Source organism: Anomalospiza imberbis, chromosome 4, assembly GCF_031753505.1.
Source record: "Anomalospiza imberbis isolate Cuckoo-Finch-1a 21T00152 chromosome 4, ASM3175350v1, whole genome shotgun sequence".
NCBI lineage: Eukaryota > Metazoa > Chordata > Aves > Passeriformes > Viduidae > Anomalospiza > Anomalospiza imberbis.
Genome location: NC_089684.1, coordinates 43922718 through 43938766, shown reverse-complemented (window position 1 = coordinate 43938766; position 16049 = coordinate 43922718). Strand labels below are relative to the sequence as shown.

The window sequence follows — 16049 nt, the reverse complement described above, 5'->3', positions numbered from 1 at the left end:
GCACAACATCAGCAGCACTTTTTTTATCCTCTGTAAGAAGAGAAGGTTTCCAGCACCACTCACAAACCAATCCAGCCTCTGACTGCCATCTGATGCCCAAATACAAATTCACTGCAGCAGTATAAGGAAAAACACCCAAAGAAGGAAACGATTTTCCAAGTTCTGGAACAAAGCATCAAAAGACAGGAACCCAAAGGCAGTTATTAGCAATGACAGTGGTCTTTGACTTAGGGCACATGGTGTTGGAATGAGGGTATCATATCTAGGTTACAACATATTGGAAATGCTGGATTAGATCAGACTTCCAGACTACCGAGCTTTGCTTTTTGCCCCAATATGCAAAGAGAATAGAATGTATTATTTCAGTGAAAAAATGCTTAGCTGAGAATTGGCTATTTTTCTGAACCATATGAAAAAAGATATATCTTAATGACACAAAAAGCCTATAAATGAAAACTTGTTCTTTCTCAAAAAAGATGTACTGACGGTCCTTACTAGGAAAATACATTTTGAAATAATTTCTCTGCTTTGGGCTTAGAATGTGCTACCTCAGAGGTCTTCTTTGGCTGGAAAAGGCACAAATCCTGCTTCCTTGGCTGTGGGCCTCTAGAGAAAGCAAATAACAGCTGTTTCCCTCTGACACTCACAGGCGTAGCTGGCTCAGCTGAGCGACTCCCAAGTCATAGACAAAGCCAGACCTGCAGCAAACGAGGATTACTGGCTCAAGATAGGTGTAACCAGCAGAGGAATGATAGGTATGCACATCTTTACTCACAAAATGAGAAGGAAGCTAGGTTTGCTTATTAAAAACTGTCTGACCCTTCTGTCCACTGATCTGTCCGACATGAACAGAGTCCAACAGTGACGGCAGAAAGCAGTCCTTGCTCCTTGCACATGCTCACTCACTGCATTCAGCAGTCATCAAGGACACGCAGCCATGGCTCCCTATCCAAGAGAATGCCTCAAGAGCCAGGTGAGTGCAGCACTGTTCTTTGAAGTGGAACATACTGTTAGCACATCAAGAAACCCCCACCCAAGACAGGCAAGCATATGTCCCAGTTCCCAGCCTTGCTTTCAGGCACGCTTGCTCAGGGAGTTTACTGAAGTATCAGTAGTACTAGGTAAGTATATTGCTATAAAACCACCCAAAGTCTTTTAAGGACTCAAACCTTTACACCAGTTATTGGAAATGGCACCAAACAACTCAAATGTGGGTGAAGCAAACCACTGCACAGCTACCTGGGATTGCTGACAGTACAAACACATTTATAGATGTCCGTGTACATCTGAATTTACCAAGGAAAATTTCTTAAATTCAGACTAACATCTGCTACAGCTCTGAGGGAAAAGGGGCATACTGGGAGGTGGGCAGGAAGAGGGAAGCCAAGCCCAGAAGCAGACAGGAAGCTCTCCGGTCATAGACAACTGCAAACACTCAAAAGCTCCATTGAGTGCACAATAGATAATACCACGATGAGCTATCGTTCTTTCTACAATAGTCACAGAGAACAAAACGTTCAGGAACGACGAAGGAATTGTGCAAGAAGGCATGACCATCACATTATCCATGGATACTGATCTGGATATCAGAAATACCCTGCCAAATCAGCCCTGTGTGCAGAAAATTGTGCAAGCACATCAGGCTCCTCCCTCAGGTGAGAAGGACACAGATGCACTCCTCTCAAAGCAGCACTGTCAATGGAAGGTCAAGAAAAATCTGGAGGCATAACTTATTAATAAGATGTGTGACCAGAAATCCAGGCATGCTCAGTGAAACCAAGGGTAACTCCATGGTGAGGGGAGAAGGTCAAAAGCCAGATGACGTATATCCTGAAGAGCAGACCTGGCTGTGCAGGATCAACAGTAAAAATTATCTTTGCCCTTGCCTTGCAGCAAATCAGATTTTCTTGTCACACAAGCACAGCATCCTTGGACAGCAGAAGGCTTCCAGACACACAGCTCCACCCATCTATTGTGGGTTCTTTCAAGCAACCAACCCACTGGACACTGTAGGTCTAGATGGTGCTTGTGCATCACATTTCTGTTCAGGAGCTTGGAGCAGGCTGTTATTAGCCAGGGCCACAGTAGAAAAAAAAAAAACACACTATTGCTTGCCAGAACTTGTAATTGATTAAAGCATAATGAAGGGAATTTTTACTTTCTTACATACAACAGTTCCAGATTTATAATTATCTATGCCATCCATGGACAGAGAGATTTGCCCTCAGCTCCCTCCACTTGGTTTCCCAAATACAGAAAATAGTCCAAGTGCCCAACAAGCCACCACAGGGAACACTGGCAGCTCCCTGCCCTGCATGAGACAGCATCATCTCTTTGGCACAGCAAAGCTCTGCTAGCAAGACTTACAGCAGTGACTGGATGTGACTGACCAAGAGCAAAGCACAAAGAAGAGCTCTGCGGTAGAGTTGCTGGCTGCACAACCCCTCAGAAAATCTGGCTGTAACCTAAATCCTTAGAGAGGACAAAGTCTTTTATGAAGTCTGCCCTCCACTGCTGCCTCTCCAGGTCCCATCTCCTTATTTTTGGAAAATACTTTCCAGTCCACTCAGTAACCAGGGTATTAAAAGTACACTACAGATGGAATCTACAACTTACAGTGGTAGCTTCACTCCTGTCAGGCTTAGAAGCTGGGGAGGAAAGAGGGAGAACAGCTCTGTCTCCCACACCAGTGTTGGTTTAGCTTAATAAGTGAAAAACTTGTTATTTTCCCCAAAATGTAGACTATAGAGAGAAAAGTTTCTGGAAAAGAGTCCAATGGCTTTTAAAAGGGAGTTATAGTCCATACCCAGTCTCACTAGGCCATGGCTTGGTTACCACTGAGATCAAGCTTGTTTACTGCAAAGCAAAAAAAAAAAAAAAAAAAAAAAAAAAAAAAAAAAAAAAATCTTGGCAGGACTGACAGAAACAGCTTTTCTTGCCAGAGCTCTAATAGCAAATGTCTGTGGAAAAGCCACTTGGAAAAATGCTGTTTACTTTGGTAATGAAGCAAGTTCCCTGGAATGAAGTCTTGCAATCTTCCCAAGAGGTGTTGCAATACCTTACCTGTACCTCAGCTACATACCATACAGGCTGCTCTCAGAGCCTGAGAACTCCCTGGCGATCTCAGGGGGCCAAGACATCTCAGCAGCTCCAGGCAGGACTGAGCCCTAGTCCTACACTGGATATACAACCTGCATCCTAATTAAAACTGATGGCTGGGGTTTTTCTTCAGCTCTGCTTCAAGTTAAGTCCCAGCCAACAACAAGATGCTTATGAAAGAAGGGCCTCAAAACCGTCTTCTCCATCCCCTTCTTTTTAGCTGTATAAAGCCAAACTCTCCTTCTTGAAACTTTTTTTTTTTTTTTTTTTAGGCAACTCAGAACTTAAACCCCAGCTCACTGCTAGAAGTGCTTAGAGGGAACATTAACACAAAGTTGGACTAATAAATACCAAGGAAGAAAAGAAATTCCAAGCGGACAGTGGAGGCCAAGGCTCCCTTTCTGCTTAGGGAGTAACTGACCTGAGGCTATGCTGCTTTTCCTCATTTATTTAAGACCAGGTTTCAAGCTGCTGTCCAAATTCTCTCCGACTGCACAGAGATGGAAGGCTCTTGCCATTCATTAATCCAACTCTTGATTCAAATGCAAAGGGCTACATTTGCTCAAAACTCAGTTTGAAGTTTCGCTGCCAATGAGATAGCTGACTTAGCCTCGCCCAAATTCAAGAACTAGAAAATACCTTGTAGCTGAATGAAAAGGATTTCTTACCCAAACAGGTACTTGCATTTATACCTTTCGTTTACAAACAGCTTGCACTCTTGTAAGAGCACCAAGCCCATGCAGGGCACACAGCTGCAGTTCTTCACAGAAGTACTTTTTGCTCCCAAGTGTTGAAATTCTTGCTTTGAGGAGAAACCAAGCTCTAATTTCAAGTGTTTACATGTACTCCTGACAGCAAGAAATAAAACCTTACCATGATTAGGTTATGTAAAAAGTTTAATTATAAAATAAATAAGTTTGTTATGGAAACGTTAAATATTAAATACAGTAATAAATATTTACACATTTACAGATACAACTTGACAATTAATGGTGTTTCTCTACTACCAGAATTCTGCTCTGTTTATACAGAACACAATCACTCTTCCAAGAAGAAATTGAACTCAAATAATACTCTGTGCTCAAGACTGCATGGACAGTTAAGAAACCAAGGACACCTGGGTCAGAAAAGATTGAGGTAAGATGAGTTCTTCACACCTGAAGGTAGAGCACAGGAGACCACTGCTTGCAAAGCATCAGTGCCTGAATTAAATTCTTCAAAGGAACAGGTTCTTAGTCAAGTTAAACTGATGGGACCTGATGTGAAGTGTTTTATATTTAAGCACTGCTTAAAGCAGCAACAAGTATCTGTTTAACAGAAGTAGCTTTGTGTTTAGAAGAGATGGGTCCAGCCTTATCAGTTGGTTGGAGCACGGATCTTTTCCTTTAGATGCAAAGCTTCAGATCTTGCATCCACAGTCTCAGCATCCTGAGGAGACTAAGATTAACTCGGACTAGCACACACGCAAATGGATAGCTCCACACACACCACGAGTCCTACAGAACTCAGAGGGATTACCTCCACACACACAGTAACAGAGCTCAGGTGCAGCTGACAAAGATCTGTCACCAACACCCTGCCAGTCACAACTACAGATGAAGCTCTTGGAAGCTAATATGGACAGGGAGCACAGTGACAACAGAATTAGGTTTTTCATCCACTGAGGTCTAGGGAGAGAAGCCATCCCAACCTCTTCCCTTTCTCACTTTGGTAGAGGGAAGGAAGGGAATTTTCTCCCTTCTGCCCGGTCTTGAAAGCAGCAACAGGTTCTCCCCCTCAGAGTTAGAGCTGCCAAAAAAGACTTGCTAAGAGAATAAAGTCCATCCACACAACAGCCAAGACTGGAGCTCTAGCACAGAGAGAGAAGGCTCCGTAGCAGTAGTCTCCAGCAGGTCTTGATAAGAGGTACTGTTCCCCAACGAGCCAGCTCCTTCCACATTGTTGTGCCAAGATGCAGTGATAACTGGTCTCCTCAGCAAGTGATTCAGCAGCAAGTGGCCTGTTGACATCTCCTTGCAGCAGCCTCTCTTGAATCAGGGCTTAGTGGCAATAGCTCCAGCCCACAGTGTCCAGGTGCATGTGTCAGGTAGCCAGAGGTACCCCGCAGCTCGGCAATGGCCACTTCAGAATTTCTCTGTAATGGGCAGACCAGGTACATTAATCACCATCCGAGACACAAGCACCCTGTGTTAGCACCATGGCAAACCACCGAGCAAGGCAGGTAGGTTAAGGATGTGCACACACCTGAGGACACTGCCAGACGCTCTTCAGCTTCAAGTAAGCTTTGAGCAAAACCCTCCAATTGTCATTGGACAAAGCTAGAAAACATCTATAGCTGACATGTGGCAAAGCAAAACTTCACAGGTCTGGCGGAATTTTTCAGGACTGTCTTTGATGGCTTCCTTCCTCCTCAGCTTGTAGTGTAACTCCTTTCCAGTAACGGTCCTTGAGTCTGCTGTTATATACACCTGGCCTCAGAAAACACCAACTTGCCTGCTCAGTAAAATCCACTAGATCACACCCAGAAGCAATCCACATATGCCAAGGAGCTTTGGGCCTCAAGTTGCTGTGACAGTATGAAACTTGACTGAAAGGCTATCTGTGGTGCTCACAGAACTCACAGCTTCCTTTTGGTCCACAGCTTCTGAGCACCAGAAACTTCCTGAAACTCTCATTGCAGGAAAGATATGAAAATGCTCAGTACTTTTCTTCTAAGAGGTGATGATGCTGTGGCACCATCTTCCATGACTGAAGTCTACCACTGTTTCCTGCACTACATCTGCCTCTGTCCAGATATTCAGAACTTTTTCTTCATAGCTCCACTTATCTCAGTACAGGTTCCCATCCTCACCTGGTCTTTAACACAGTCAAATCTAACAGAGCTGTTGAACAGCTTGTACAACTCAAGGTGGTTTTGAGAAAACCAAGCCAGCTGCTCACATGTAATCCATGCGTTTCAAGACACTTGGAGCATGAAAAGCAAACACTAGCTTTGCAAAACAAGCATGCAATTCCCATACAGCCTGGAAGGACTGAAAGGTGTTTGAAGTCAGCATTCATACCTGTTTTCTCCCCATTTACACACCAACATGGCCATTTCTGTTTTCTTGTCGGAGTTTTTTCCTTTCTTCTTTCTCTTCATACTGAGGACACTTTTTCCTGACCCTGTGGAATTATGGCATGTTAGAGATAATTTTGAACCCCGATGCACATCCTGTCATCACCAGCTTCCCCATCCTCTGCAGCATTTAGACTGATGTTCTTTGCATCCTCAAGCAGCTCCTTGGCACCAGGGAGTTTCAAGCAAGATAGTTTTTAATCATTCAGCATCAAGCAGTATCCTCTGACAAAATCAAGGAACCCCTGAACTAGATGTGAACACTTGTGCCTCACAAAGATAGAGCTTCTTGGCTTAAACTAGATTAGGGAGCAAGATGAAGAGAAGTTATTGCTGGGACTGAGCAAAGCACCAGGAGACTTTCTGGGTGACATATGTCCTCGTGGCTTGAGCTTATAGCTGCGCTGTCTTCCTTAACTCCACAGCAGAGCCCTGCAGGCTTCAAATCTGGTCCCCATCCCTTGAATACATAAAAAGGAAGCCCCCTACTGATTTCCTCCCAATTTCTCCAGTGTTTTCTAGTGACTATTCCAAGCAGCTTCACTGGATGGGGGTACAGATTGGCATGCTCCCACCTTGTGAGAGTTCAGAACATGAAGCAAACGCACTTCAGAAACTACCAATAATCATTTGCTCTTAGAACACTACAGAACTGGTTATCTCTCCTAGCAGCATGGAATGAGGCAGCGTTCAGAGAACAAGTGTTCATCCCAGCATTCTTCAAGTTCAGAGTTAAATATGAAGCAACACTGAAATGACAAAGCGCACCTTGTTTCCTGAATTGCAGGAAAAGGTACAGCACGTACCCAGTTCAGATGATGTGCTTCATCAAGATCTAAAATTAGACTGAACCTTGGAGTTACTATAATATCCCAAGCCCTACGGTGCTGGAGCTGCAGTGACAGAACTGCAGGACTGTTTCAATATTCAGTTTGTTATATGGTTTGCAACACATACCCAGAAAAGCTCTTTGAATTTATTCTCACCAGGACTCCAGATTCTGACAACCCACCACATTGACCTGCAGCAGCTGGTTCAGCTGAAATAGTGTTCCCTTCCTATTAACAGCAAGCAGAATTTGGGACCACTAGCATTTGCCTCCCCACTTGCTTCCCCTCTACGTATAAGCATTTAAGCCCAGCAACATCCATTAACAAATGGACTCTCAGAGCACCATTTCCTACCCTCCACCTGTGCATGCAGCTGTTGGCTAATAGCCATGCATGAGGCTATCACATTGCCGCTCACAGGTTTCTCCATCAGGATTAGGGAAGGCAGTGCTGCATCAGCATTAATGCTCCTTCTGGGCTTCCTGCTGTTGTTCTGCAGCACTCTAACTACCCTGGCAAGAGGAGAAAGGCTCTTGGTTTACAATGTAAGTGTCACAGACCTTGCTTCTACCCTTCAGACATATCCAAGCTGGGATAAGAACTCATCCTTTGCAGCTGCTTTTCACAAAGGTAATTCAGATGCGCCATGCACATTCTGGGGTTATTGGGCACAGGCCCCGCTCACACTTAAAGAAGACAGACACCAAAGAGGATAATACTTACTGCACTATTACAATGATAAGTACAGTAATGAAGCTGATGCTTGAGAGCAGCACAGCTACCACTACCAACACAGTCTTTGAGTAGTCTGCCACATCATTCTTCTTTTGAGTCTTCATGAACTGTTCACCACAGCGCTCACCAAAAAAATCCTGATGACACCTGCAAGTAAATATTAACACAAGTTCTTATCAGCTCTTGTGCTGTCTGAAGCCAAGGACACCCACACATACTCAGACCTGACTTAGACATGATCCGGGTTTCCCATGAATCTCAAGGTGCTCACTTCAGAGCAGGTTCGTGAAATGCAGTCCCTGCTCTAGCACAAGGTTTGTCAGCATTTCAACAAGTCGAGATTAGTTTGGGTGTGATGTTCCAGAAAGACACGCCTTTTCATTCTTTTGGTTTGAGTTTATGACCAACTGATGAGTTCAGTGGCTTGTTATGCATCTCAGATTCCATCATCACTTAATTTACACGGCAGAAAGATTCTCAGTCAAAATACGGCAGGAGATGGATCTATACCAAGTTGGCACTAATTTTTCCTGTGAGCCCTCGTATGGCACTGTCTCATGGCAATGACACCTAACTCACAAGCTACAAGTAACTTACTTGCAGGTCACCACCTGGAGATGTTCTCGGTATATGCATTCTCCATGGATGCAAAAGTTTTTGTATTCCATTTCACAGGGTGTCCCTTTCTTCTTGTTTTTCCCTCTGTTTTTCTTCCTTCTTGATTTGCCAGCATTCTTCTCTCCCCCCCTCTTTGCTGGCTTGGGTTTAACCACAGGTTCAACTGAAAAAAGGACACGATGACTTGGTATGAAAGTGCTAGAAAGCACAATTCTGAGAAAATTGAATTGAAGAATTTGGTGAGAACAAGGAGGACCATCACTGCAGAAGAATCTGTGACCAGGAAGCACAGGATGCAAGTGAGAATGCTGCTGGGCATCTCACACCCAGCACAAAGGCAGCAAGCTCAGCAACTCATTGAAGCACAACTCTGCTACCCTTAAGTCCTGTGCCATGCAGACCAGAGGCAGTAGGAGCAGATGAGCCAAGAGCCACAAAAGTTGAAGAGCAGCAGAGATGCAGGACTGCAGCATTTCATAGTATAAAACGCTTGACAGCAACAGCACAGTTTCAAGTAAAGGCCTGTAAAGAACAGGGAGTTCATGCTGAGCCAAGCCATCCTCTGGTTTTATATGGACTCAGGTACAGGACTAATGTCTCTAAACTCCATTTGCATCAGTGATGAAAGGCACTGTAACTCGCTAGATAGTCCTGGGCACTTGCCGAGGCAAAGCAGCTTGCTATCCCGGTTGGCATACTTGCTCCTCCTAAACAACCTGCCGTGCTGTCTCCAGAAGGAGAGAGTTCCTTTCCAGTTCTCCTACTTTGGGAGAGATGCTGAGCGCAGGGAAGGAGTGAAGGAAGAGTCCGAGACAGTCAGACTATTTATTCTGCCGCTTACTGCTGCCCCTCATTATCTCAATTAAGACAAACCTCTAGAAGAGTGTGGTTTAAAATCCTGGTGACTTAGTAGCCCTTGGATTTAAGCAAGAGCAATCACATTCCTTTCACCGAGGAGAACAAACCAGCCACTGACTGAGGGTCAGAAGCTCCAGAGCCGTCCCATGCAGCAATCCGAGCTCAATAGCACTACTTTGGATTAACTTGGCACAGCAAGCTTCTGCAAGAACCCTCCCCCTGCACTGCTAGCCCTAAACCGGCCCTGGCAGTGCAGCAGTGCTGCTCAGGAGTAACGGCTACCCCGGGGGATTTAAATAGGGCCTAGGAAACAGCAGAGCTATTTACAAGAAGCTTCAGTTTTGTGCTCTGAAGACCTAATGAAAACCATTTTTGGGTGATTAATATTTTAGCCACAGCTCTATGCATACAGGCAGCCACCACAATAGGGCACAACTGGATCTAACTGCTTCCTAACCCTGTATTTCTGGTGCTGAGAGCCCATTCAAAGAAACAAGGTGTAGTTCACTGTTGTCTAGACAGCTGATCAATTTCACTTCTAGAGCAACAAGCCTGGCTTGAAGTTACTTAAAAGCAAAAATGCCTTCAGCAACCAGAAGTCTGATTAAAACGGTATGAGCTATATTAGTATGTAAACGAGGTACACCGTTCCTGCAGCAAGGTTTCCTGTGCCTAGAAGTGTGAGCTCACTCCTGACAGTCAAAGGCCCCTGTTCCACCCCGTCTGACTTGATCTTTAGGTTCGTGCTTCCATAATTGAGGCTGCTTCCCTTCCTCCCTCTCCCAGGCTCAGCTTGTCAGCTCCATCTCTGTGTCCCTGTCTGCAGGCTGCACGGCCAGGAAAGCCATCCACAGCTGAATCATAACAGCTTCAAGGTTTATCCACAGATAAACCTCATGCCAAGCAGAAGAGCTGGTCTACAAACCAACCACCTTAGGTAACAAGTCTGGTTTCTGTGCAGTTAAGACAACACTTCAGTCACCAAGCCAGCAGTTTGACAGGCTAAGCTGCTCGATAACACCGACAGGCGCGGTTCCCCAGAGACCTTCAGTGCACTGGGAACTTAAGCAGAAGTCCACCAATTCCCTCAAGTGACCACACAGAGGGTGGTCTCGCTTAATTTAAGAGGTCCTTTAATCACATTCAAGTCTCAGGGTGCTTCTGCAGAAAAATCAGTAGTCAGATCCACCCTGGAGGCAACAGGACAAGCCTACTCACACCTACTGAGGTTCAAATCACTTGTAGATATCTGGCTTGTATTGCAGCTACACTCAGCCCAGAACCAACAAAATACTCCCACAGTAAGGCAGACTGCTCAGGTCTCCTCACAGCTCAGCAAGTGGGCAAATTACAATAAATACACACAACAGCTATCGACAGTGAAGCATTGGCCTAAAGATGCTTAACAAACTTTCCTGTGGCCACTTCAGGTATTTAAGTGTCTGCTTTCCCAAGAAAACTTCAGTTGACTCCAACTCAAATAAGCCACCATCAGAAATTACCCAGAAAAATTATTGCTGCAAGACAGCCAACTTGATGTAAAACAAACCTTTAGGGCCAACCAGCACCTATAAACTTCACTGATGCTTCTACACTAAGCAGGTGGTCGCCACCTGACCACAGCCCTCCTGTGAGATTTATCAGAAATACCGGCTGGCCTGTAGCTTCCACACACCCTGGGCACATGCACGCTAGGTTTCCACCCCTGACAGCTATTTCCAAAGCAGCAGCTTCAAGCACAAGCACGTTTTTGCACCAAAGTCGACGAGCTAAGCATAGCAGCGTTTACAAGAAAGAAAAGGCGTAAGTTGGGGCTCGCAAGTTGCGAGATCCCAGCCCCAGCGCCGCCGACTCACCTCGGATCAAGTCGTCCACGATGTACTGGTGGACGGGCGGCGCCTCCTCGTACTCCTCATCCTCCTCATAGTCAGGACCCGGCACGGGCTCGCCCTCGCGGCTCCCGGGCTCCCGCTCCTCGTGCCGCTGTGGCTCCGTGGCGTTGGGCGAGGACCCGGCGGCCGCACGGTTCGCTTTAAGGGAGGGGAAACGGCGCCGTGAGCAGGGGGGCAGAGGGGTCGCCGCCGAGCGCAGCGCCGCGGCTCCCCTCAGTCGCCTCAGGGCTCCCCTCAGTCGCCTCAGGGCTCCCCTCAGTCGCCTCAGCGCTTTCCCGCCTACGGCCGCCGCGCGCGGGCTGCCCTCAGACGCGAGCTCCCCCCACCCAGGCGCGAGCGCGGGCTCCCCCGAATCCCGATCTCCCCCATCCCATCCCGCCCCGTCCCGCACCTGCCAGCACGGCCAGTGCGGCCATCAGCACCACGGCCCTCATCGTCCGTCCCGGGGCGGGTGGCGACTGACACACTGAGAGAACGAGGGGGAAGGAGTCGCCGTAGCACAACAGGTGCCGGCGGCGCACAGCGCTCCATGAGGAGACGCCTGCCGCCGCCGCCCACTTTATGGGCGGCTGGAGTTGGGGGTGCGGACGTGGAGCGGCGTCAGAGGGGAGGGGCGGGGCGGAGCGGGGCGGGATCCCAGAATCCCAGAATTACAGAATGACGGAGTCCCGGAGCGATAGAAACACAGAATCTCACAATGGTTTTTTTGTTGCAAAGGACATTGACTACCACCTCATTCCACTCCCTGCCACGGGCAAGGACACCTTCTACTAGACCAGGTTGCTCCAAACCCCGTCCGACCAGCCTGGCCTCGAACACCTCTAGGGATCGGGCACTCACAGCCTCCCTGGGCAACCGGGATCCCGCGCGGGGCCACGGAGTCGGGAGCGCGCCGGGTTATTGCGGGCACACCTGTCTGTCGGCTGGCTCCGTGCTCCTTGCTCTCCCCGCATCTCCCGAATGAGTGTTTTCCAGCGATAAACCCGGTCATCAACCCCCCCTCGCCTCGCTGGTTGCGCCTCCCTGAGCGGCGCATGAGTAAGGGCTGAGTAAGCGGTGGCACCCACCGGGCAGGGACAAATGTGCTCCTCGGGGGCACTGCGACTCACAGCTGCCCATAGTGCACCTGCCCCGAGGTGCACTCCCCGGAGGGCACCTCCCCACGGCCACCTCTCCGGACTGTTGTGCGAAGAAGCGGGAAGCAGATCTGCTGAAGAATCCCCAAACCACCAAGGTTGGAAGGGACCTGTAAGACCAGCAAGCCCAACCATCAACCCAGCACTGCCACTGTAACCCCTAAACCACTGAACCACATCGCCCAGTGACAGATCCAGATGCTTCTTGAACACCTCTGGGGATGGTGAGTCCAGCACCTCCCTGGGCAACCTAATCCAGTACCTGAGCATCCAAACAGTGAAAACATTTTCCTAGTACCTAATCCAAGTCTCCCTTGTCTCTTCTTAAGGTCATTTCTTCTAGTACTCTCACTGCAGGCACAGCAGAAGAGAACGGATGCTCCACATCACTACAACCTCCTTTCAGGTAGCTGTAGAGGGAACTGCTGCTTTGAGGGGAGAAGAACTGGGGCAGCAGGTTGTAACATGCTGGTCTGGCATGGGAACCCAGAGAAGCCCAGGGGGTCGAGGATGAAGGCACTGGTACCCCCCTGCTCCAGTCCCACAGCACAGCAGGACAGGAGGGAAGTGGGTGGCAATGCTGCCTTGGGAAAGGAGGATCTGGGCCTTTTAACTGAGAGAGGACAGAATGTTACTCACAGCTCAGGAAGCTGACGGAACCTTTGCTCAAGGTGGCAGAGATCCAAGTGGTTCAGTCATTGAACCTTCTCCCTTCTTCCACAGGCACACACGATATGTGGCTCCTGGTGCCTTCCACGGGCACACACGATATGTGGCTCCTGGTGCCTTTGCCAGACCATGCCAATCCCGAGAGGCAATGCCCAAGAGGTCTGGAAAAGAAGATGCTGAATCAGTCACTCAGATGTTAAGCTGACACAGACAGCTCCAGCAAACCTTCGACTACCCTTTTGTGCATGGTGCAATTGAAACTGTCTGAAACAGCTGGCATGGGCTGACAGCTTTACTTTTGGGGTTTTTGTCATGTTTCCCCTTTGTTGTCTGTCCTCAGAGGTACAGCAGAGAAAAGGCAAATCCTGCTCATCACTGCAACCCCACGTCAGAGAGCTCTGCAGGCAGTCAACAAGCAGCTCCTGGGCTATTTGGAGGACAGTCAGGGGATTCACAGGGCTCCTCCTTTCCCCCTTGGACTGGAGTTCCCTTCCCGCAAGACCTCTGTAAGTCTCAGTGCCTGGAGTTCACAGAGATCATTTGCATGTGAGGGGAGTTTCTCCAGAGGCAGAGACTTTGGGGTTTGGTGTCTCTTCTGCTGAAACATGAGGCTGGTGATTTGAGAATGGCCAAAGCAAGGTTTGTCAGCCAGGAATCCTCCCTCTCTTCCTCCTTCCTCCTGCTGTGCTCAAGGCTGGCTTCCTCAGCCAGGCACCACAGCTTCCCCCACAAATTTTCTTTTCTTCAACTGTTAAAACAAAATATTTCTCCCATTTTTAAAAATCAGAGATTCACTGGAAACATTTTAATTTTTTTAAGTCCAGTCCAAGAAATATACTGGGCCTTGAACATTCCAGTCCCATTTGCTGCACTTGGCAAACTGCTGAGCAATTGGAAGAGGCTTAGCGGGGGAAAGGTTGCATGTCCCAAGTGCAATTGCCCGTGTTACCTGCACTGTTTGGAGACCAAACACAGCATATCCAGCAGCTGACTCACCGTGTTCCCTCTCTTCTCCAGTCTCCAGCTGATAGCTCCATCTCACTGACTGCCAGCAGCGAGGAATTTGGCTTGCCATGCTTTGAATTTGTCATTTCATCAACTTCCTCCTGCTAGTCCTCCCTGTGACCTTGAAGAAGAAGGGGCGGCCTGGCATCAACCAGCACAACTCCTCAGAGCCCAGAAAGTGCAGCCAGATTGTGATGGGTACCCACTCATGCACGGAGAGGTTCTGGTAGGTCATCAGGGGAGCTCTTCCCAAATGGCAGCCTCCTGGCCAAGCCCTGCTTGGCTGTTTCTTGGAGAGAATACCCTCCAGACGCCACATGTTTCAGGACATTCTGGGTGGGATCTGCCACAAGCCCCAGTTCTTCTGTGTGCTGTGAGGGAAAAGGCATTAAGCTTGGCTGTTGCCCTCTTCCAGGGCTGGAAGCACATTTGGATTCTGTTCCCAGGATGAACTTCCAGAGGGTAACCCCAGACATGGTGCAAGGAGGAGAAGCCTTGAGGGGGGCTGCAAGGCTCAGCCCCCTGGGCTACCCCCTGGGTAACCCCACTGCAGCGGTGCCTTGCGGTTGCTGGGGCTGCAAGGGCAGGGCTCACCTTTGGGAAGGTGCTGGTTCCCTGTGGATGCAGAGTGCCACCTACTGAGCCACCGCTTGCTCCCGGCAGCACCTGGGGTTTTCTGGCATGACACCCAAGCTGGAGCTGCTGCTCAGAGAGTCCTTGTTCTGGCTGTTCCATGAGGTTGGTCCCAGGGAACAGGGAGCTGCCCCAAAGGCTGGCAAGCCCAAATGGGTGCAGCTTACAGATAAGCAGGGAACCTGTGCAGGGGGCTGCATGCTCGGGCACAGTTCTTGGCACCTGTCCTGAGCCAAACCTGGTTTTCCGTAGGCTGGCAATGAAGTGAGATGAGACGGGCTCAGGAGCCTGGCTAGTCCTCCCTGAGCCTCGACCATCATTTTGAAAACCTTCAGCACAGACTGGGCTCAGACAGCACCTGGCAGCACCCAGTGCAGGTGATATCTTCTTGCCCCTCAGATCCCTGTCCTTGTTTGTGGAACAGGGGGTGGCCAGCACACAGGCATCACTTCCCAGCTGTGCCGTGACGATCCGGGGCATAGGCATGGACTTGTGGAGGAGCAGTGCCACCCATGCTGACAGCTGCGGGCCTTGATGGAGCACACTAGAACATCATTGCTTCCAGGAGAATCTGAATGCCTACTGGGATCTTATTCACTCTCTTTACTTTTGATAAAACCCCTGAGAAATGCGTGAAAGGAAAGGAAGTACCTGAAATACCATCCCATTAATGTTCTTCACTGACATCAAATGTTTATTTTGCAAGGGCGGGCACAGCTGACCTGGTGTTTGAACATGAGTTATCCTTTCTCATCCATCCAGCTGAGAACAGGTAGAAAAGGGTAATGACTCAAACCAGAGTGGTGTCTGTCTGGGCAGCTCACCAGACTTTCACTTCACTTGTGAGCTGCAGACACCACTATCTGCTGCTATCAGCAGCTCCCTCACAGGCAGGGAGGGAGCTTTGAAGTGAGGCATGTGTGACTCCGGCTCTTGTTGATGTAAATCAAGATTGCTGTAATAAAGAGCATGCAAGTGCATAGCCAGGGTGTTGGAGAGGAAGGAAGGGAAAGGCCTGGATATTGCCTTTCTGGATATTGGTAGGGTTTGTTGGCCTGCAGGCGTTGAGATGGCTGTGCCTCCCTGCCAAGAAAGCCCTCAGCAAAGAATCATTTTCCTAAGATAGTGACTTCTCCCTGTGCTCCGCTTCTTTCCGGCAGACTTAACTGAAGCAGGGGTCACCTGAGCAAAACATGTCCAGAAAGGGAAGAATTTGTGCACTGTTCTCCCAGGAAAGTCTGCCCAGTGCTCTGTGTTTTCCATCACTCCGCATTCAAGCATGTCTAAGGAGAAAAAGCAAAGAGAACAAAATCTGCTGGCCCTCTGATGGCAAGATTTTGTGAAATTTTCTGTCACTTATAGCAATACAAATGGAAAAAGTCCCTCCTGAAAATCTAAGGGGTACCTTCTCAGACAACATCAATTCCAGGGACCCAGAGCACCCCTGCTTAATCTG

General features: G+C 48.4%; 1 protein-coding gene and 1 long non-coding RNA gene across 2 annotated transcripts; one reads left to right on the top strand and one right to left on the bottom strand.

Moving 5' to 3' along the window:
* Window positions 1-41: 41 nt before the first annotated feature.
* On the top strand, window positions 42-4208 carry LOC137472805 (uncharacterized). Its single transcript, XR_010998428.1, has 4 exons — window positions 42-755; window positions 853-977; window positions 3600-3775; window positions 4072-4208. It is a non-coding gene; the product is annotated as an uncharacterized lncRNA (long non-coding RNA).
* On the bottom strand, window positions 3978-11692 carry AREG (amphiregulin). Its single transcript, XM_068188187.1, has 6 exons — window positions 11542-11692; window positions 11115-11288; window positions 8380-8563; window positions 7771-7929; window positions 6162-6264; window positions 3978-5233 (listed from the first exon to the last, which is right to left on the bottom strand). The coding sequence occupies exons 1-5, from the start codon at window positions 11582-11584 to the stop codon at window positions 6177-6179; spliced, it is 648 nt and encodes a 215-aa protein (XP_068044288.1). The 5' UTR covers window positions 11585-11692; the 3' UTR covers window positions 3978-5233; window positions 6162-6176.
* Window positions 11693-16049: the final 4357 nt, after the last annotated feature.

Coding starts and splice junctions, on each gene's coding strand:
- AREG (XM_068188187.1), bottom strand. CDS start 11,584: ATGAGGGCCGTGGTGCTGATGGCCGCACTGGCCGTGCTGGCAG. Junction 11,289..11,541: donor CGCACTGGCCGTGCTGGCAG/GTGCGGGACGGG, acceptor CCTCCCTTAAAG/CGAACCGTGCGGCCGCCGGG. Junction 6,265..7,770: donor CTTATCATTGTAATAGTGCA/GTAAGTATTATC, acceptor ATAATTCCACAG/GGTCAGGAAAAAGTGTCCTC.